Source organism: Cynara cardunculus, assembly GCF_001531365.2.
Source record: "Cynara cardunculus var. scolymus isolate 2C chromosome LG 12, CcrdV1, whole genome shotgun sequence".
In the NCBI taxonomy this organism is placed as follows: Eukaryota; Viridiplantae; Streptophyta; class Magnoliopsida; order Asterales; family Asteraceae; genus Cynara; species Cynara cardunculus.
This window is the reverse complement of record NC_037539.1, coordinates 26,107,365-26,129,506: the sequence shown is the minus strand read 5'-3', so window position 1 is coordinate 26,129,506 and position 22,142 is coordinate 26,107,365. Positions and strand designations below refer to the sequence as shown.

Below are 22,142 nucleotides of genomic sequence, written 5' to 3'. Positions count from 1 at the left end.
TTGATATATATTTTTATGAGAAGAAAATTGTAGGAGGGGTCGGGTTCATTTACATTCACACAATTTCTTCTATAGAATCAAACTTGCCTTTCAACTTAAATTCTATACAAAAATTGTGAACACGATCTTAACAAGAGGATTGTTTTTTTTTCTAATTAACCTGGATATCCAACCCGCTTTGCGAGCCGACTAATCCTAGAGCAACCACCTGCTTTGCAGGTATCCTGGAGTCACAACATTTGAATCTCCGTAGACACAAGGGGATTTTTGTTTCTCCTTAGATTTGAACCTGGGACCTCCCGACACTTTTGACCTTTAGAACAAAGCTCAAACCAATCAGATACCACCCTTGTGGTTAAGAGGATTGATATTTCTAAAAAGAGTCAAAGTCAAATATAAATAAAACTGAGCCAAACAAATCCAATATATAGGGGGGACTTAAGAGTATGGTATACATAAAAAATTCGAATAACTTTACTTTTTATTAACTTTGTTTAAAACCAAAATTAATATTGTTGGTGTTGGCCAAATAATTGAGTGTTTCAAATCATTACTATTATGGCATGGTACATATATGATAAACTACACCGTTTCCAATTATGGTATCATGGCTAGCTACGGGACAAACACAGATTAGATTTTTACTAGATTTCGATCTCATAATTACATATATACAAATTTTTTATATTTTTTATAAACCGTTTTATATGTTTAAATTATAGTCTAAGGTTTGATCTATGATTTAAGCCATGTGAAAGGACAATTTTGAACTTTTTAATAGTATATTTAACTATCATTTAAGCAATATATTATATTATTATAAAGCATTAGATATTTAAATATTACTTATAATTCAAGATTACAAGTTGATTAAACATAAATACAATCATATTGGAATTTGTATAACTAATGCAGATAAATATAAATACTTTATAATTATTTTTCTAGAATATCTAAATTTTTTGAACTATTTATATAACTAACTGATAAATACAAAAAAAAAGAAGAAGCTGGTAAACTGTTTTGTAATTATTAAAATTTAAATCTATAATGTAAAATTGATTACCTTATTTTGTCCACAAAGAATTCGATAAAATCCAGAAGATATATAATTTGCGGTGGTTGTTGAGTGTTTAGTCAATTTGTGAACTTTAAAAAAGTTGAGAAATATATAATTATTTTTATATTATCTTGTCATTTTTTCATCTACAAGTTGATAATTGTTTTATCAAGGTAATATTCGCTTTGTCAAGATAATTAATTAAATCATTATACTAATTTGAATATTGTCTTGTAATAAAATATAACGTGATATATATATGAAATATTTCCATCGATTATAATTTACAACCTAAAAAATACATACATATATTAGTCTAACTTATAGCGCCGAACTAATCCTACTAGGTCGGACGCTCTACGAGCTATCTAGTAGTCCATCAATACGCCTCAATTCCATTCTACCCCCGTATTCCTTTAACACGAGTACACTGAAAGGACTGGATCTAGCATTATTGGACGCCAAGAAACACTGTCGGTTGTTGTTGTTGCTAGATACCTTTTAAAAAACCTTCGGTACCATGGATCATGTCTTGTATTGATTTAATTCTTTTTTACCTATATGGGATATATGGCCAACAATCTTGAGGAGCTTGTAGGAGTTGGGATATTTACTTGATTTCTTTTGAAAAAGCATAGACATAGTGATCATACATGCAATTGTATGATGTCAATGTTTGATATATGTACTTTAGTGTATGATTCTTTCTTGCATAGTTGCTCCTAGCAGTTGGAACCACAAATGTGTAGAAGTTGCTTTCTTTCTTCATATAAATTTCTGTTTACATTGCATAGATGAACATATGAAGTATGTGTATTACTAACCCGTCAACCCAATCCAACCTACCCTAACCCACAAGGATTGGTTTGGGTTTATACTTTTGAATGAGTTAGGTTAGTTGAGATTTTGCAAACCTCCATAATTGGGTTGGGTTATAAAAATATCAAAAACCGTCCAACCCAACCTGCATACACCCCTAACTGCAACTGTCATACTCAAATCATTGCTAATCTATGCAAATATACTACCACCTTGTAACCAACTGTGCTTTGCCACGAGGAGCTTGGTATGCCTAAGTTGAGATACAAAACATAGCATGCGAGATCAATGTTGGTTTCTTATAGTTTGGTCACAGTTACATGAAGTGTAACTTTGACCGTGTTGCTATAGAGGATAAGGATGTGATGACATCTGATGGAGAAGAGATACACCTAAAACATATTTTCTTTTTCGTATTCTTTGTCCTTACTATAATGGGTTATAATTTCATAAAAGATAAAGAATTAAAATTACTAAAGATACTAGTCGATCATATGAGACAAGGTGGATAATTGAAGTAACACCAAGCGTCAAAAGTCTTACATGATCGTTAAATCCCACTAAAGCTATGACTTTTATAGGCTAGCATCAATGCCCATTCTTGCTTTATGGAACATATATATGTTATAAAATCGACATTAATTTAGTTGTCTTTATTTGCATGGCTAAACTTGTTTAAATATGTATGATCAAAATCATAACAAGTAACACATTGATATGGCAAATTCCACTATTAGCAGTTATGATACTATGACTACTCTTATCAAGAATACAAAACACAGGGTTTTAAGGATTCATGTTGGTTATATATATCTTTATAATTTTCTACGAATTTTTATGAATGATGAGAATTCATGACCATTTTTTTTATATTGGATTAAGTTGGCAAAAACATCTGGTATTAATGTGATTTTTGAACACATGGTTCGAGTTTGAACATCTTGATGTTTATATAGATATTTTATTTGAAAAAAAAACTTTACTTTATTTAAATTCTCATATATTTGGTCGACCAAAGTTCAACTACTACGATACCATATAGTTTTCATCCAAGGGATGTTTAGCGGTGGTGGTTACTTTTGTAGTCAATTTCATGACTTTAAAAAAGGTGAGAATGATATTATTATTTAGTGGGCATTTTGCATCTTCAATTAGTAATTATTTTAGCCGTATCTTGATTAAATATATGATCATTAGTGATACTCTTTTTAATATTTAAAATGAATTACATGTTTGGTCCATGTGGCTTTATAAAAATTATGAATTGGGGGTATTTTAAGAAATAATTGTGAATAGGGATGGTAATGGGGCGGGGATGGGGCGGGGACCCCAATACCCGTCCCCGTCCCCGATCCCCCGTATGTGTCCCCGTCCCCGTCCCCGCCGGGGATTATGATCACATCCCCATCCCCGTCCCCAACGGGGAAACGGAGATTTTTTTGAAGCCTATTGAAAACAATTTATAACAATATTATCTATTTGGAAATACAAATCAAGGGAGAAGTAAAGAAGACAATGTCTACCTCTACTGAGAAAAACCAGTGAAGTGATCGTGTAGGGAGAGGGAGAGTCAACTTGTAGTAGGCTATGGTACAAGTGTATACTTTTGGGTCGGTTACGCGGTATAAGGGTTTTGGAGGAAAGGAGGGCATCGATTATTCTATATCGGATCTTTGAATTAATTCATGTATACGCAAACTGATAGTTGATCTTTAAACAGTTAGGTTATCATCAAGCAATCMTCCAAGTAATTGAAGATGTGAAGAACACARTTGTCATGCGTTTTTACCCAATCTRACTGTAAYCATTCAAAAACTTGAAGATTCTACACCTTAAGCAGAAAACTCCCCCTAAAAACTCTAAAACCTGGATAATTGCTCAACCGAGCTGTAAAACATGAAAGCACGGATAAACTCTGGAGGAAAAACATAAAACTAAAACTTCACAAAACATATTGAATAAAGATCTCGAAGCAAATAACTATCATTCCTTTTTGCACGAACTGAACTTTAGTTAATCAAGAACTCAAAGACTGGAAGCAAAGACTAACCAATTGAAAGGCAYGTTTCCCTGTAACCAAGCCCTAAAATACTGACAATTGATCGACCRAACTATAAAACYTGAAAACAGAGCTGCTGATTTTTCAGAGAAGAAAACAATCGATCAAAGAACACCAGTATTTCCAYGAATCGAACTCCAATCAATCAAARCWCTGAAGATTATAAACACAAATTAACATATTGAAAGAAAATACGTACCTTTTACGAAACCCTAAAATTGGTAGAATCGCTCGAGTGAGCTGTAAAACCTGAAAGCAGAAATAGTAAATCCAGAGGARGGAAAACCCTAGAGACGGAATGATATCAATGGCGAATTCGTTTAAGGAATTTGCGAAGTGGAGTGGGTCGTATCGTATTGAGGACTGAGGAAGGAGTCGTCGTATCGTCAATAGGGAATTAGGGATTTTGGGTTGGAAGGAGACGATGAAGGAGACGATGAAGGAGACGATGAAGGAGACGGGAATGATTTTGGGGCTATTAACAGGTCTAATACAATATTAGCTTGGGCTGGACCATTCTCTAGCTTAATACAATTAACAGGCCAAAGCCCAAAGCCCACAATACATATATATAAAACGGGGCGGGGCGGGGCGGGGCGGGGAGTGCTGTACCCATCCCCGGCCCCGTCCCCGGCTTGAGCCAAGCAGGGATCCCCGTCCCCGTCCCCGGGACCTGATTTTTCGGGGAATCCCCGTCCCCGAACGGGGCGGGTGGACCGGGTTACCCGACGGGTCGGGGTCCATTCCCATCCCTAATTGTGAATTTGAACCATATGGTTTGCATTTTATGATACAGTCGATATATATCTTATTCCAATTCTGTTAAAGAAACTCTGTTAACTCGAAAGCATTTTAGTCTTTTTATCCATTAGTTAGAAAATAACTTCAAAGCACTAATTAAGTGATGCATCGTGATCCCACTACATCCCCCTTCACTGTCTCGTTGATAGCCCCCGACCTTCCACGGCCAATCTATTACCATTCACCTACTTGTATCTCTTTTTATCTGAAACACACATTGAAAGAAGTGAAGTTTACAACCTCTCTATTAATTTCACTCTCACATACATTAATAGCACACGATTTTGATTTAGTCAAAGGGTTAACTGATGTCTCTACACCCTCTTCTTTCACTTATCCTCTTGAACTTTGATCAACTTCATATCACCTAGCATTTGCTCTTTCATTTGTTATTTACCCCAATTGCTCTTAATATGTTGGTGTATATATATGCAAGATTAAGGGTACTGACCTGCTGATGTAACAATGATAGAGAAGAATTTGTTGGAATTAAATAAGAAGATAAAAGAAAATGGAGTTTAATTGTAACTCCTCTTTTTTCATGAGAAGACATTAGCCATTCCTCAACATAGAAAACTATCTTTCCCTCGCTCTCTCTCTCTCTGTGTATGTATGTATGTATGTATGTATGTATGTATGTATGTATGTATGTATGTATGTATGTATGTGTGTGTGTGTGTGTATATATATATATAGGGGGGAGCAAGCATCTTTTGCAAACCATCATATCATATAAACCTTCCAAACTTGAATTAATCAATCAGAATATTTTCTTCTTCTTTTTTTCCTTTTTTGATTTTTTTTTAAAATTAAAGAGTTTTATTGTCTTTTAACAAATTAAAGAACATATGGATTTATTTATGGTGATTATCTTTGAAGTATTTCACTAGATGTATGGTGATATTAATAAAGTTTTGGTAGCCGTTTCATTTATTATCTTAGTATTATAATTTTTTTCATTTTCGTCAAGTTTCAAAGACAACAAGCATCATTCATGTGTTTTTTTCCATGAAATATGAGTTTTTCGTTGATGAAACCATAAAACCATCCATGAGTCCTGAACTCGAAGGAGTTCCTTCAAGAGGAGTCTCAGTGGAATAGTACTGAGAGGAAGAGGTGTTAGGAATGGAAGAGACAAAAGTACCAAACTTCAGCATGGACTTTTTAGTGACACTTTCTTCCTGATCATAGGAAAATCCTAGACCACTCTTTATCATGGCAGTAATGTGAGCGTTGATGATCTCAGAGGTCTTGACAGAGGCTTTGCACCACCCTTTAATGGTAGTTTTCTCAGCTTTGAGTTCAGTAATAGCTTGCTCACGCTCAGCGATAGCCTGTTTGCATTCGATGCTTATGATCTGGTTTACAATGATCTGATCCTTAAGATTTTCCTCAATCCAGGTCATTTCTTTGATCTTTGAATGATATTTCTCTAATTGTTCTTGAAGATCAAGATTAAGCTTTTCAGCTTTGGATTTTTCATTCAGGGCGTTTTAAAGGTCAACCGTCAGCGTATCTAGTACAAATAAGCTATCAGAAGAAGAGGAAGAGGGTTCATTCAGATTACATACCTGAGTAGGGGTTGATGAAGAGGGATCATTGGAGAATGATGTCTCTGATGGTTCATCTTTTACATCCTTGGCCATTAGACAGAGATAGGTCGTGTCTTCCTCGTTAGAGGATGATTCTTCAGAAGAATCAGCCTACTCATGCTCTTCAGCGATAAGACCTTTGCCTTTACGCTGAAGATTCTTCATCTTCTTGTACTTCTTCTTCAGCTTCAGGTACTTGTCCTTCTGAGGCCTGAAGAAGGATGAAAGGTTGGAAGATGGCGTCGCAGTTTTCTTCGACCTACATTCACTTGCAAAGGGACCTTTGCATTGACAGTTGTAGCAGCTCGCTGAAGCCTTGTCAAAGGAGTTTGACTTTGGCTTTTCATTTAAGGTCAGCAAAAGAGATCTACGATAGTTACTTTTTCTGGCGAACCTCTTGAAGGAGTTGGTTAAAAGGGCCAACGACTCATTAAACTCTGAAAGATCAGCGTCTGACATACCCTTAGAGTTAGAAGGATTTAAATCAGTGATAGACAAAGAGAAAATAGAAGGAATAAGAGAATTAGAAGAATTAGCTAAAGGGCTATCTAAGATCAAAGCTAACAGATAGTTTTTCATTTCCCTGGATTTTTTAAGAAGATTATTCTTCAACTGAAGGGATTGCTCATGATTAAGCAATATCCCATAAAGAGAACTGAGAGAAAGGGATGACGTATCATTGGACATCTTAAGACACATGATATATTGATCCCATGCTTCTGGAAAACATTAAAGGGATTTTGTCAGTGTCTCTGAGTTGGAATATCCTTTTCCAACTCTCCTCAAATCAATAAAAAGACAATTAAATCGTTGATGTACTTCAGACAAAGATTCAGTTTTTCTACAAAGAAAACTTTCATTCTGTGTTACTAAATTAATCTTCCTCGATTCTTATACTTCATAAGTACCTTCATATCGAACACATAGAGTGTCCCACATGAATTTCGAGGTATTAGGCTTCATCACTAAGTGATAGACCTCGTTGAGAAGAGCCATGGATATGATAGACCTTGCATGAGTGTCAGCCACCTTCTTCTTGTCTTCATCACTCCATTGATGATGGAGCATTGAAATCTGTTGTTCAGGAATCGCATCAGTCATAGCAGTTGCAGGAACTGCTGGAGAGATAGTGGATGGAACATAAGGTCCATTATCTATATAGTATGAAATCTCAGGATCCACACCTTCCAAGAAAAGAGACATCCTGTTTATCCAGGGACTGAAATTGTCTCTAATGAACCGATGAGGTTTGGCAAAATAGCCATTATCGTGAAAGCTGGTGCTGGTGTTTTGCAAAACCATTTTGAAAGGAATAAATTATCTGGAGAAGGAAAGATAGTAAAACACCAATAAAACAACAATACAACACAAAAATCAAACACAGCATTGATACCACTTATTGGTCCTAGTCGGATCTACAAGAGTTTATAGGTTACAATTTTGTAGAAGTGGGGGGGATTAATACAAACATAGTAACTTTCACTTTTAAAATTATATATTGATAAAGAAGATCAATACAAATTTTACAGATTGTTTGCGAAAAAGATAGGATACATAACCTATCTAACCAATCTAAGATACACAGAAAAATTACAGATAGCAATAAAAAAAGATTTGCTGTAAGAAATAAGGTAAGAAGAAATGTGCTATTCACTTGTTAAAGTGGGTCTTTTTCATTAGACAGATAGTAGCGAGAGAAGTAATTTCTTGGGTAAGTTCTTAGTGAGGAAGATGATAACTGAGAGAATAATCACTCAGCTATTTATACGCATTGCATTAAATGCAATTTAGAAGCTATAGAGCACGTGTCAAGCTTTAAGAGAAAAGGTTGTCCTTTGCTACAATATACAATTTTTTTGGTTGTTTATGGGCAGTCCTCTTTTATAAAGTAGGTAAGCATTTTTAGAGTCAAAGGAGTGGCTCTATACTGTACTATACTTAGAAAGGTATGGGTTTGTTCTTTCTGTGTAAATGACAAGACAAAAACAATCTTGTTTGACAAGAATCATTTGATCGCTGAACACTGGAATGACGCTAAAAGGTCTCAACAGTGTTCGCTGAATCTTGCGCAGACTTCATACATTTGTAGACGAGATTGTTATCACTGAACACCGCTTCAGATCACAAACTTGCTGGTTTCTAATCTTCAGTTTCTTTATTCGACATCACTGAAGGATATGTGGTGTAAGTTTTGTCTTCTTGAAGTATATTGGTCTCTGAATGAATTGCATTACATGCTCAATGATCACTGAACAGACTCAGTGAAGATCGATGAAACTGAATAACAAAATAATACATTTCGAATGATAAAAAGATCATCATCAAATCAATGAGAGAGAGAATCAACATATGATAATTTGAAATTGGTTATGGATTAATTATGCTTCATTTGAGATTACATAGATGTCATATCAGACCTATTAAGTCAATCACTAACTACTACATTCATACATACACACCTAAGTATGCATCATAACATGGTCCAAGTTGACTGAAACCAAACATTATTATTTCAACACCGAACGTCATTATTTCAACACCGAGCGAGCTCCAAAAACTAACAATTTATCCCATGTGAAGAAGGTTTAGAGTGCAATATATAAACAAAAGTTTTAGATAATGTCTTCTGATCCCAGCTATTCAAGAATCACGCCAATCGTAATTATAATCAATTTATACACATTTAATGCACTGCTTCTGTCTAATATTCGATCAGTTTAAAGACCATCGACTTTGACCTGTTAAAATTCAGAATCACATTATGAACATATTTGTAGTACACATCTCGATCTTTACACGAACGTGTCAAGAACCTTATTTTGAGAATTAAGTGATTCTTGAAAGATTGATGAACTTTGTATATGTTTCTGATTCTCTTCGTTGCTTTTCAGCAGGACCTATACACGGGTTCCTTTTCACTTCTTAGCCTTATGTAAAAATGATACTAAGATTCCTAAAATTTTGTTATACTAACCCATCATAAAAATAACAAGTTTGGATTAGAATTGTACCTCCAAAGTGAATTCTCCTCTTGCAACTCATTATCTCCTTTGCTCTTCAATGGCATTTCATAGACACCAAGAATAAACACAACTCTTTTCTGTCCTTTTTCCCTTTGATTTCAAAAATAATGAAGAAATGAGGATGGGGTTTTCTTTTATATCACCACCAAATATTTTCTTTCCATATAATACAAATTATTCAAAATTTGAATTTCATAATTCTTAAGGAATTATTTGATCTTTAAATAATTTTCCAACTTTTGTCTATTGACAATAATGAACCCTCACATAAGGTTATCATTGTGCACTTAATCTAGTCTCTCTTATAACATTTATTATATATCGCCTTTATTTTAGGGTGTTACATCAACGAAAACAAAAGAGCAAGAAGAAGAGGTTGGAATTCAAGTGTCATGGAAAAATTATGATACGATCAGAATTCACGGAGGGAGAGTAGGGAAGTGAGGAAAAGCTGATTGAGTGATTGGTATTAGTATAGGTATCGTTAAATTTGAATTAATTGATTTTCTTTGATTGGAGTTTTGTCAAATCATGATTGGTGTTAGGGTTGAAGGTGATGGTTTTCAGGGACGATGTCACGATGATGTTTCTGAAATAACTAATTTTAGCACCCCTTCTTCAAATGTCGGTGACAAATAAGCAACGGTAGCTCCCTTTTGAGTTTACACAACCATCTTCACCGGTCCTCATCCCCACCATGTTGCTTCAACAAATGCTGGTAAGCATAGTTAGTTATAACACTTTGATTGGATTATGTTGCTCTGTGTGCATATATATATATATATGTATATATATATATATTATATGTTTAATCTTATTATATAAAATTAGAGAAAATATACAAAGTCCTAAATTTCCCCACAAGTTAACAGAATTAGGATTATGAACTAAATACATAATAAAATGCAAACCACAAGGCTCAAAATTCGTAATTGTTTAATTGTAGGAACCCAATTTAACCACAGGAACTAAACGCATAATTCATTCTTAAAATTCCTGTAGTTTAGAAGAGAGGGACTTATTAGAAACAAAAGAGAATATACATGTATCATGTGTTTTCTCTCTATACAAAAGTTAGTTATAAATGTGTCATATATTTTGTTTCATAAAAAAATATATTACAGTACAAGTTAAATAATACTAATACGTAAATTAATCATAAAAAAAGAAATGTATTAACTAATAATTCGATTGATGAAATATATTTAAAGTAATACTTACAAATAGTAGAAAATTAGAATTTAGAAGAAGCACCAACTCGTAAGGTAGACTTGATTGTACACACAACCTCTAACCACCACCCACTCATCCATCAACATCATCATTTATTCATCTACCGGTGAACATCATCTTGACCAAAATGTAACATAATATGACCCCAAAAATATGAACATATAAAATATTAACATCATCTAATTTAGGGATGAACCATTTATAAACTTAACAAAATTATGAAATACAAAAATAGAATCGATTCAATCTAAGAGGTTGTTTCTTTACCTCTTAATAATTTCATTAAGAGGCAATCTCTGAATCGTTAAGAGGTGAATCTTGTTTGGCAAAAAAAAAAGTCTGGCTCTTAATGGTTCTAAAACCCTCTAAATGGTTTTGTAACCTGGATCTCCCTTAACCATTAAGAGCCCTAATTTCATCGTACACAATTACCAAATAATTATATTTCATTTTGTACTATATCATGAGAGCCTCTTAATCATTCTGACCACTTAATCATTCTGCATCAAACTATTCAGTAATTGCCAAACACCCCCTAAAACACTTATTAAATCTGAAAGCTAAAAGTTTAAGATCCAAGCATATATAAGATGATCCATGGGTGCATAGCGAAGATGATCGACGTTGGGAGATGTCGATCAGTGGATTAAAAGCTATTGATTTCAAGAAAGATCCGCCGACTATTTCACCTAATTGGCAACTTATATTTCACGTACCAATTATGTTTTTTTCTCATCAATGGCATGATAAGGATATAAGATTTTACGATGCATCTCTAACAATACAATCAATTTAATTCCAGTTTTTCAGAAATTCAGACATTTAATATCGTTAAATGAAAATAATACATAATATGAATGGAGAATTAAAGTCATCTGCCTTAGTGTTATAGTTTTAATCTATTATCTTAACATATGGTTTTACTTCATTTTATCTGATAAAAACAATTTAGGAGATGTTTCTTTTTTTGAGTTGAGCAATGTCTAAGTGTAGATAAACAACATATATAATCATATTCAAATCCCCCCTTACAAGATCAGATATATTTACCAATTAAATGCTTACTTGGGTAATGGTAAGCGCTTACCAAATCACGTTACCTCACTGGATGAATATGACAAAGACCAAAAATCTTACCCGGTAACAACGAAGGCAATGATCGAGAGTCTTACCCGGTAAGTGATAGCGGCAACTCTTACCATGGTTAGCGCTTACTGGGTAAGTTGTTACATACGATTTTGTTTTGGTAGTATAAAATCTTACCAGGTAAGTAAGCGATAACGTTGAATTTTATCGTTAAACGCTTACCAGGTAAGTGTTTAGGTAAACGGTCCCTAAGTATGGATATATTTATTATTCTTTTGGTTGAAAAGACGAATATTCTGTTTTTTTAAAACTTCATATATCTACTAGCTATTCACTTTATAACATAATTTGTCTAAGAAGCCGAAGTCCACATATCATTTCTGATGTGATCCGCCAACATGGAGACATGTTCATTTACAAGTACCTTTCCCAATATAAACAAAATACCACTGTCTTGCATTTTATGTTTTTTGGGAAATTTTAATCAATAATTTAATATTTGATTTTTATAAAACTTTAATTTAAAATAAGTAATGATCGCTTAATAAATATTTTACTTAGGAAATGCATTTGTATATTTACTTTTATAAAATTTAACTAATATATGGTTTTTATATAAAAGTATATATGTATGTAAGCATGTATGTTTTTAATTAAGCACATATGTTTCTATGCATTCTGTGTGCATATATATATATATATGTATATATATATATATATATATATATATATATATATATATATATATATATAACATATGTGTGATATATTTATGTATGGAGTGGCAATATGCATGTAGACGGGAAATCATAGAGAAACCGTCCAAAACTTTGAAAACTATAAAAACCAAATTCATGTGTTGTAAACAACACATACTTATTGGCTTTGCCGTTTTATTAACTTTTAGACGGTTTTTATATAATATTCCTCCTATGCATGTATGTGGATGTATACATATATGTATGTATGTATGTGATGAACGCATGTAAGCAAGTAACTATGTATGTTTATACATGGATGTATGCATGTTATATATGCTTATGTATGAAAGTAAGTATGTATGTCTATATGTGTGTATGTAAGTATTTATGTCTATATAAGTATGTATTTATGTGTATATGTATGGTATTGGTGGACTTTAGTGGCTTTTAACAAACTATATTGGTAACTGATGGGTCGTATTGAACTCATGAATTTAATGAATTATATTGGGCATTCATTAGCTTCAGTGGTTTTTAATGAACTATATTGGGTCTTGACATGTTATAGTGTCAATAAATGAACTATATTGGGTCTTCATGGGCTTTAGTGGTTCTTAATGAATTGTGTTGGGCCTCCAAGAGTCATAATAAACCTCATTAGGCCTTCATTGATTTTTAGTGGGTGGTAATCGACTATATTGGACCTTAATGGACTTTAGTGGCTCTAAATAAATTTGATCGGATCTTAATGGGCTTCATCACCTCTTAATAAGCTATAATAGGTCTTGATAAAGCATATATGACTCAGTGATTGTTAATAAACCTTATCGGATATTTATGGGTTTAAATGACTCTTAATGAACTCTGTTGGATTTAATGCACTTTAGTATCCCTTGAACTTGATTGGGTCTTGATAAGTCGTTATTGGACTTAATGTTTGTTAATGAATTGTATTGGGCCTTCATGGCTTTCAACGATAATTAATAAACTGTATTTGGCCTTGATTGGCTATAATGGATGATATTGAACTTATTGGGCAATTGATGGATCATTGCTCATTGTTATTATTAATGAACTGTTTTGGGCCTTAATGAGATTTAGTGTCTCTTAATAAACTGTATTGTGCATTGTGGGCTACAACAGATGGTAATGAACTATACTGGTATTGATGGGTTTCAGTAGCTATTAATGAATAATATTGAGCCTTAATGAGTTTTAATGGTTATTAATGACTTGTATTAGGCCATATACATTTCACTGGGTGATACTAAACTATATTGGCCTTGTCAACATGTGTATAGTATTATGTAATCATATCATATATATAACATATCAATAGCTAATCTGGGAAATCGATCATCACTTCTCACGGATTAGCGACACATTCTATCAAGATTTTGTGTTTTTTCTTTAAGTATCAAATATAAAAATATTTGTAGCTAGTCTGTAGCGCATATATATATATATAGGATCAAGTTCAAATGTTAACCAAAGTTTTTGTGTTAACTTTGTTAACCGATCTTGGCCATCCAATTTTTCAATAAACGGTTGTGATTAATCATGATAAAAACTTTTTTTTTTAAATTTAAAATTTCATAAAGATAAGTGAACAAAGTTGAAAAGGTTATTTAGGTAAAAAAAAAATTATGTAACTCCCATATCATTAATTAATTGAGAGTTACAAAATAAAAAATTCTATGATTTTTTTGTTAATTTATTTTTGTTAATGTAAGAACTATATGAACACAACTATAAATATATGAACCATTGTGTCAAATACAAACAAAAATTTGACATATATATGAACTTGGACTGCATAGCATTTATGAACACAATATGAACATAATAAGAATAACTGCTACACGAAAGAAAGAAAAAAGGTATGAACACGATATGAACAGCTTGTGAACAATAGTTTCTTCATTATAAACACATTCAGAAGCKATCMTTTGTCAATTGGAGTTTTATACATGCATTGCATCCACACCGTTTAAGGTTCACCTCTTGTTCATATCGTGTTCACCTCTTGTTCATATCGTGTTCACCNCCAACGCTATGAACACCGGGTGCAAACACTTACACAAATATAAAGATTTGGTATCAAGCTTAAAAAATAACACTTGTGTTCATATGATAGAAAGTAACATGAACACAATGGTTCATGATTCATAAAAGTCGGTAATATGACAATACGAAAATGGGTCGTGCATGTACTTCAATTTGAACATGTGAATTAGGTACGTATTTCAATAATTAAAGAAAAAAACTATCAATACAATATGAATTATAAAAAACACAACACATCGTAATGAACATAATTTCAATTAAAACGAATCTAAAAAAAATAAAAAAATATTACCAAGACATTCGCTTTGGTTAATTTTTTCAATTCCCGGCCTTGAACTCCGATTGTCATCATAAACCATTTTAATCTTCTTACTGTTCTCGATTTATTTTCCATTGCATTTATCCATATTAGCTTGATCGACACCGGAAATTTTTATGACCGTGTTTTCTATGCGAATTAAATACTGATAAAACAATGAACATTGAAGATCAATATTAAAAAAAATAAAAATATTAATATTATAAATGCATATTTTTTGGGATTTGATGATTTGTAACTCCCTATTAATTGTTTGGGAGTTACATATCAAATCAATTTACTGAAATACYCTTGTAATTAAAATGTGAACATGACATAAACCTACAAGAAAAATGAAATTTGATTGGTTGCCATGGTTTTCAAAGTTAACACAAATTGTTGGTTAACATTTGATCTTTCCCCCATATATATATATATATATGTATATATATATATATATATATGGACTTGGGATCATGTGAGACCAAAGGTTTTTCGTGAGATCCGTAAGATCAATTCTCAACCCTTGGATTAGACCTACAATTTGAATATTCATAATCACAAAATTGCCACGAGACTTTTCAATAATCACAAAATTGCCACCGTGCAACTTTAGACCATTATAGCTTATAAAGTTGATCAATGAACATAAATTGGTCTTACGAATCTCACAAAAAACCCTTGGTCTCACGTGAACCCAACCCTATATATGTATATATTTGTCTAGGATTAGCAACGGATTTTTATCAAAATTAGTTTTAATTTTTTTGAATATCAATTGTAACCGTGTCCGTAGAAAATCCGTTGCAAAACTATATCAATTTGTTTCGGATTAGTTAGAGATTTTATCAAGATATGTTTTGATATCTTAAATATAAAATATAATTAGGTTCGTAGCAAAACCGTTGTAAATGTAGTTTCATTGAATTATTTAGCGGCGGATTTGCGACAGGTCTTGAACTTTTTTTTATTTATTCAAAAAACAAGTGTTTCTTTCTCTGTCACTAATCCGTAGCAAATTTATATATATTGCTAGGGGTGGCAAAAAATGAACCAACCCGCTAACCCAACCCAAAATTAGCAGGTTGAGTTGAGATTTTCAACCCATTCAAATATATGGGTCAACCCGTCTAACCCGTTTAAATAAATGGGTTGGGTTGGGCTGAAATTTTCAACCTGTTTTCAACCCATTTAAAATATTATATAATTTTATTTTATTTTTAATAGTATATCTAATATTCTAATTTTTAATTTTGTTTTATTCTTAATTAAAAATCCTACTGTCGTGAGATGAAACTCCAAATTCCAATCGCCTTAACTACTCTTAATTATCATGAAACCCTAAGAAAACCCTTTAGCCCATTACTTCATTATCGTCTTCAAAGCCCAATCCAACTTATTTTGAACAATATATTTGTTATCGTTGTGTTTTATTCAAACTTTGAACAATTTGTTTATATTTGTGGTTGTGTTTATTAAAAAAAAATTAAATAGATTAAATTACCAATGGCCATAATTTGCACAACAATCCGTAGTAACCCCGCCTTACTTGAGGTTTGCAGCTAAAGTGTATGTCAATTTAATTCGTCGTATATAAAATATATATATATATATATATATATGGGATCGCGATCAAATGAAAACCACTCAATTTGTAAAAACCGTAAAAACCTTATTCTACCAATCATAATTTTTCATTTTGTTCATATTTTTGTAATTATAAGAGGTTGATTAATCATTTTTATTGTGGAGGATGTTAATCATGGATATTATCATCTTCATTATTTTAATTTTAGAGAAATACATGAAACAGTTTCATTAAAATTTTATTAAGTAGTATATGAAACAATTTCATAACCATATATGAAACAACTTCATAAAAAAAGTATTATATGAAACAATTTCATGAAAAAATTTCATAAGATTACGAGGGATGAGAGTAGTTTTTACGGTTTTTACAAATTGGAATGATTTTCATTTGATCACTCCTATATATATATATATATATAGAGAGAGAGAGAGAGAGAGAGAGAGAGAGATATTAGATTAAATTGAGAAAGAATTATCCTTGGTAATTAAATGAAGGCAGCGAGAGAATTTCGAACCAGAGAGATTGTATGACTGCATTAACTCATCATCTAAGCGGAAGACGTGCCATGAAACTTCAATCAGCATTTCAACGTTTTCAATATGAATTATACATTTGCATGGACGATCGAACAAACCTAATGCAGATGTGTTTATTGGATAGAGGCTTAAATAACGCAAAACATATGTTCATCGTGAATGTCTGTGATACTTGTTGCTGTCGTTTGTTGGTCACCCTGTCATTTTCCAAATTATGTCTTTTAAAGAAGGCTTCAGTTCTTGATCGAAATAATTCTCATATTCAATGGTGTCTCCGCCCAACTTCTTAATCTCCACCATGTGAAACGACGGAGTCACCTCAAATATTTCTGCACGTATGGCCAACTGCCCCTTTCTCCCCTCTTTGCACCCTTGCATCGTCACTGTCCCGTCTAGGGTTTTCACAATCTGAAGCTGCTCCGTTGAAGCCATTTCTTCCAGTTTCGACATGATTGCTGATGCTGATTTTTTGGTCGTGAAACGTGCCTCTGTTTTCTTACTTGGAACATTGTTCTCAAATAAACCAGAAAGATCGAACCCTGGGGAAAGTGATATGATATCGAATGCGTTCATTCTAGTAGGCTTCAAAGTACCCAAATTGGAGGAATTTTTTTTAATTGCTCTCTCTTCAAGTTGTTTAAGATCAGTACTACTACACTTAGGACTATCTGTATATTTGATCACATTTTCATCATCAAGAATACTTCGTGGCACATAGTAGGTCTCAATTTTCTTGAATTCCTTTTGAAACCAAGGATTTTCCATGATTTTAGCTATCGATATCCTTGTCTCAGGATTGGGATCAAGAATTTTTGAAAGCAATTTCTTGACCTCAGGAGGGAACCAATTTGGGCATTTGAAGTTCGCTTTACTAATTTTTCTATACATTCTCATCAAATTAGGATCACTGAATGGAAGATAACCAGCAAGCAAAACAAACAAGATCACCCCACATGACCAAATATCTGCCTTTTCGCCATCATAACCTTTGTTGTGAATAACCTCAGGAGCTACATAAGCCGGTGTTCCGCACGTTGTGTGCAAAAGACCATCTTGCCTTTTAGAATCAACCAAAGCACTTAATCCAAAATCCGAAACTTTAAGGTTTCCTGATTTGTCAAGGAGGAGGTTCTCTGGCTTGAGACCCCGATGGTAGACACCACGGCTATGGCAAAAATCGACGGCTGCGACCAATGATTGGAAATATTTTCTAGCGGCATCTTCTTTCAACCTCCCTTTTGCAACCTTATCAAAAAGCTCGCCGCCATTAACATACTCCATGGCAAAATAAATCTTAGTCTTGCTAGCCATAACCTCATAAAGTTGAACCACATTCGGATGCTTAACCAGCCTCATCACAGAGATTTCTCGTTTGATTTGGTCAATCAAACCATTCTGCATCACCTTCTCTTTGCTAATCACCTTCACAGCAACACTTTTATTGGTTTTCAGGTTTCGGGCATGGTAGACCTTTGCAAACGTGCCCTGGCCGAGCAATTTTCCTAGCTCGTAACGCTGCATCAAAATTCTCCCCTGGTTTTCCATATCTAGAACTTAATTTCGACCCTTTTAGATTTATCAAAATCCAAAACGCTAGAAACAAAGCAGATATATCAAGATTTACAAGAAATTCATGGGTAGCTCATCAACCATGAACGGAGGGGGTCAAGGGGTTACAAGCAATTAGGACCTTATCTACATTGGAAAGGTGCTAATGAAAATATTTCCCCTTGAGAGAGAGGCACAGGGAAAGAAGTTAATGCAATATAATCAATTATAGAACACATAGCATCATATCTAATTAATCAATATTCAAGAGGAATTCTGTGGCTAATTTGGAAACGGTTGGTTGAGATTGGGTCCATTAAAAGTGATTCTGGAATTAGGGTTTCTATCTATAGAAAGACTCATTTTCTAGTGAAACAGATGGGTATTTTTTGGAATGTGATTGTTGCCTGTTAGATTCCGTACAACCAAACAACTCTTAATTGTGAAGATTAGTGGAGTGAGAAGAAAACGAGGAGTATGTGGTTGTGAAGAACAAACTTTCTAATAATTATCTCAGATATATGAATTTAATACATTTGAATTTTCTTTATTATTTTGATAAAAATTAGTCTTAAATCTATGTATAAAAACATGCACAATATTTTGGCATGATAAATAAGCACTTATAATTACAGTGTATATCGTTTAAAATAAATATTCGTAAAATTGGATAAACATGACCATTCTTTTGCCAAATTGACAAATGATTTGTATTATGTTTTTGTATCTTTGGTATTGATTTCTTCAGAGTTATAAATTCTTCAAATATTTCAAAATGCATATTAATTTACGTAGTCACCAAATAGTATAGGAATATAGTGTTTGGACACTGATCCGTGTTTATATTGTCTGAAGTAAATCTTAATTACTTATGAAAATCTTCATTGGCCGACACTCAACAATTGAAAGTACATAAACTTAAGATCATTAGAATATTGTTAACAAGTTGTGTTTTTACATAAAAACACACAAAGCAATTTGAGGTTGAATCATAAAAACGATCAACTACAAATTGATCCTAGGTTCTAGGCAAAAATAAAAGCAAAAAATGACCCAAATAATTGTTTCATGGACAATTCGTCCAGAGTAAAAACCATGACAATCGTAGTTATTGTCAATGTATTATGGACATCAACAAGTTTGTTGTCCTTAATAAAACCGTTGTCGTTATTATAGAACGTGGTTAAAAAGTAAGTCGTGGATAACAAATTGAATAGAAATTCCACTGGTAAAAGCTTCTTTGAGAGCAAAGAATTGTTCAGTCAGCCCTTTGGAGTAACTTGATCTCCATATTTATACTTTTGCTTCTTGTAACTGCCGCTTTAATGTCCATAATATCACGAGCGGATATTATGCATCTTTAATGAGACTCATAACCCTTGTTGGTCGGTTACAGTTTACACTTTAATAAGAGGATATTCCGTCATTAATCTTCAAGTATTTTTGGGAATCTTTTGATCCAGAGGTTCTGTTTGTACTATACAGATGCTCTGTATCATGAATGTTATGTGTCTGAGTTGTGCGTCCGAGCTCTGTATCTGAGGTCTGTGTTTAAGCCATATCTTTTACTCTTAATCTTATTGTATTTTATAAATTTAACTTTTATTTAAAATATCCTTTACAGATGTAGCAAAGAACTAGAGGGGCTTTGGTTACATCTTATTTATCCTTTTCTTTCCAAACAATGTTGGTCTAGTCCAACCAGAGGCTCTGGTTGTCCAGGGGGCCTCTAGTTGATTTTGGTATTGTTTATTTTGATTTGTGAGATCAGAGGCTCTGGACAACTGGAGGGACTTTGGTATAAGAAGAGCTCTGGTTCTTAAGAGCTAAAAGAGCTTTGGCCTGTTGAGCCAGAGGAGTTTCAGGGTTTTGTGCTTAGTAAGTGTCGAGGATTCTATGGAGCGTGTGTAGAGTATCTGTTTGTTTTTATGCTTCGGGTAGCAAGCAGATTTGCAACTTTTGTTCAAATATATTTAAAAATTTGCAATAATGATTTTAATAGGTTTTGATGATCTTCACCCTGTAATTGCAAAGAAAGGATTATCTCACTAGACCTCCTGGTCTAACCTTCATTTTGTGTTTTAAAAAATGCATTGTAGGTTCAGCTGGGTCTAGGGATAGTAAGGGGAAGGGAAAAAAATGTAACTATTTTTCTAATGTGCTTATCTGCTGTTTTGAAGATCAACCTGTTCATTGATGTATTTTGAAGATATATGTTGTTACACATGCGATAGTACAAGAACTTTCTTTCGGAATTTTTCAATTGTAAATTATGTATATAAGTTTCTTGTACTAGTGAGACTTTTGTGATGTAAATTGTATTTATTTTATATGAAGTACATGTTCTATGCAAATGTGGAAGTTTGGGGTGTTACAATGGGAGAGTTGGAGATCCATAGGCTCTACATGTATAGTGCAGAGACTTTGTGTCTGGAGTTGAGCTCTGTTCCAAGGACTTGGCTTTTAGGTGCGCATGTCTTCGGTCTTCATCCCTCTGTGACGAGTTTTGTATCCGAGCTCTGTATCCAAGTACTTGCTTCTATATCCGCGCTCTTGGTCCAGGCAGCTTTCAGACTTAGTCCTATTGACTATAACAAGAGAATTTTTACTTATACTTTCAAATAAATATACTTACAGGATCAACCATGGATCAACCATCTAGAATAAGACATACATAAAAGTTACAAATAATGCATTTATTGCAATGATGGTGATGGCTATAAAAAGGTCACCCTTGGCATTAATTGCAACTCACTCGTTTTGAAAAACATCCTTCGGCATTAATTACGTCATCCTTCGAAGAACTTCCTTAGTTCATCGAATCTGAAAGAGAACCTTCGTTCTCCCTCTCTTTTAGTTAGCAATTTCTCACATTCAGATTGTTTAGGATCACAGGAAAATACCACTTCCTTCCTTCTACTTTCCTGTGAAAGTCATCACTTCACAGGACCAACAATATTACATCTGTACATCATGCATATAGAAGATGTAATAGGTGATGGAAGTTATGGATTCCTGGCAATATCTATTTGTTTGGGGGTGAAGATGAAGAAGATTGAGACATTATTTGCTACGAGTTGATGCTTGAATTAGTCAACTATTAGAACTTCTACTTGCTTTTGGTTGCCTAGTAGTACATACGTGCTTGGGAAACATTGAATTTCTTCCAAAAAGGTGTATTTGCACCACTCCAACACTGGATGAATATACTTGAGATAAGCATTCTAATTGCTTCAAGGTATAACGTGGTACTATAAGTTCTAAGTATGAATGCAAGTTTAATGTATTTACCATTGCGAGCATATCCACCGCCATCCTCTCACCATGTGTTTTTTACAATAGATACGTTAATGATAACCGTTACGTAAGAGGGATATAAACAGAAGATTACTCAGTGCCCATAATTACGCCACATTGGAAACATTGGCTATCTACCGTGGCGGCTGCATGGATAACCCTGTTGAATGACAATAGCCTGGATTTCGCGTCAATTCGTGATTTGAAATTACTCCTGCCGAGTTTAATATTCTATGACTTTTATTTACTATTCTATTGAATAAAAGTAATTCATAATCATCCGGTTAGGATCAGAACTCCCTTCTTGTATCAGCAAACCATCATCCATTAATACAACACCAACATTAGTTGATTCCAAATTAAGAGCAATGCCTATTGTACCCTCTTCAAATTCTACTAATTCACCCGCCATTACTTCATCAAGACCATGA

General features: G+C 33.4%; 1 protein-coding gene across 1 annotated transcript; it reads right to left on the bottom strand.

Moving 5' to 3' along the window:
- Nucleotides 1-17,058: 17,058 nt before the first annotated feature.
- LOC112523075 (CBL-interacting serine/threonine-protein kinase 20) lies at nucleotides 17,059-18,411 on the bottom strand. The gene is made up of 2 exons (XM_025132514.1): nucleotides 17,571-18,411; nucleotides 17,059-17,492 (listed from the first exon to the last, which is right to left on the bottom strand). Exons 1-2 carry the CDS (start codon nucleotides 18,409-18,411, stop codon nucleotides 17,059-17,061), a joined length of 1,275 nt encoding a protein of 424 aa, XP_024988282.1.
- Between the last annotated feature and the right edge of the window lie 3,731 nt (nucleotides 18,412-22,142).

Excerpts from the sequence above, each read along its gene's own strand:
- LOC112523075 (XM_025132514.1), bottom strand. The coding sequence starts at position 18,411 with ATGGAAAACCAGGGGAGAATTTTGATGCAGCGTTACGAGCTAGGAAAA. Across the intron at positions 17,493-17,570 it reads GACCTACTATGTGCCACGAA|AGAGAGCAATTAAAAAAAAT; the intron begins GTATTCTTGATG and ends AACAACTTGAAG.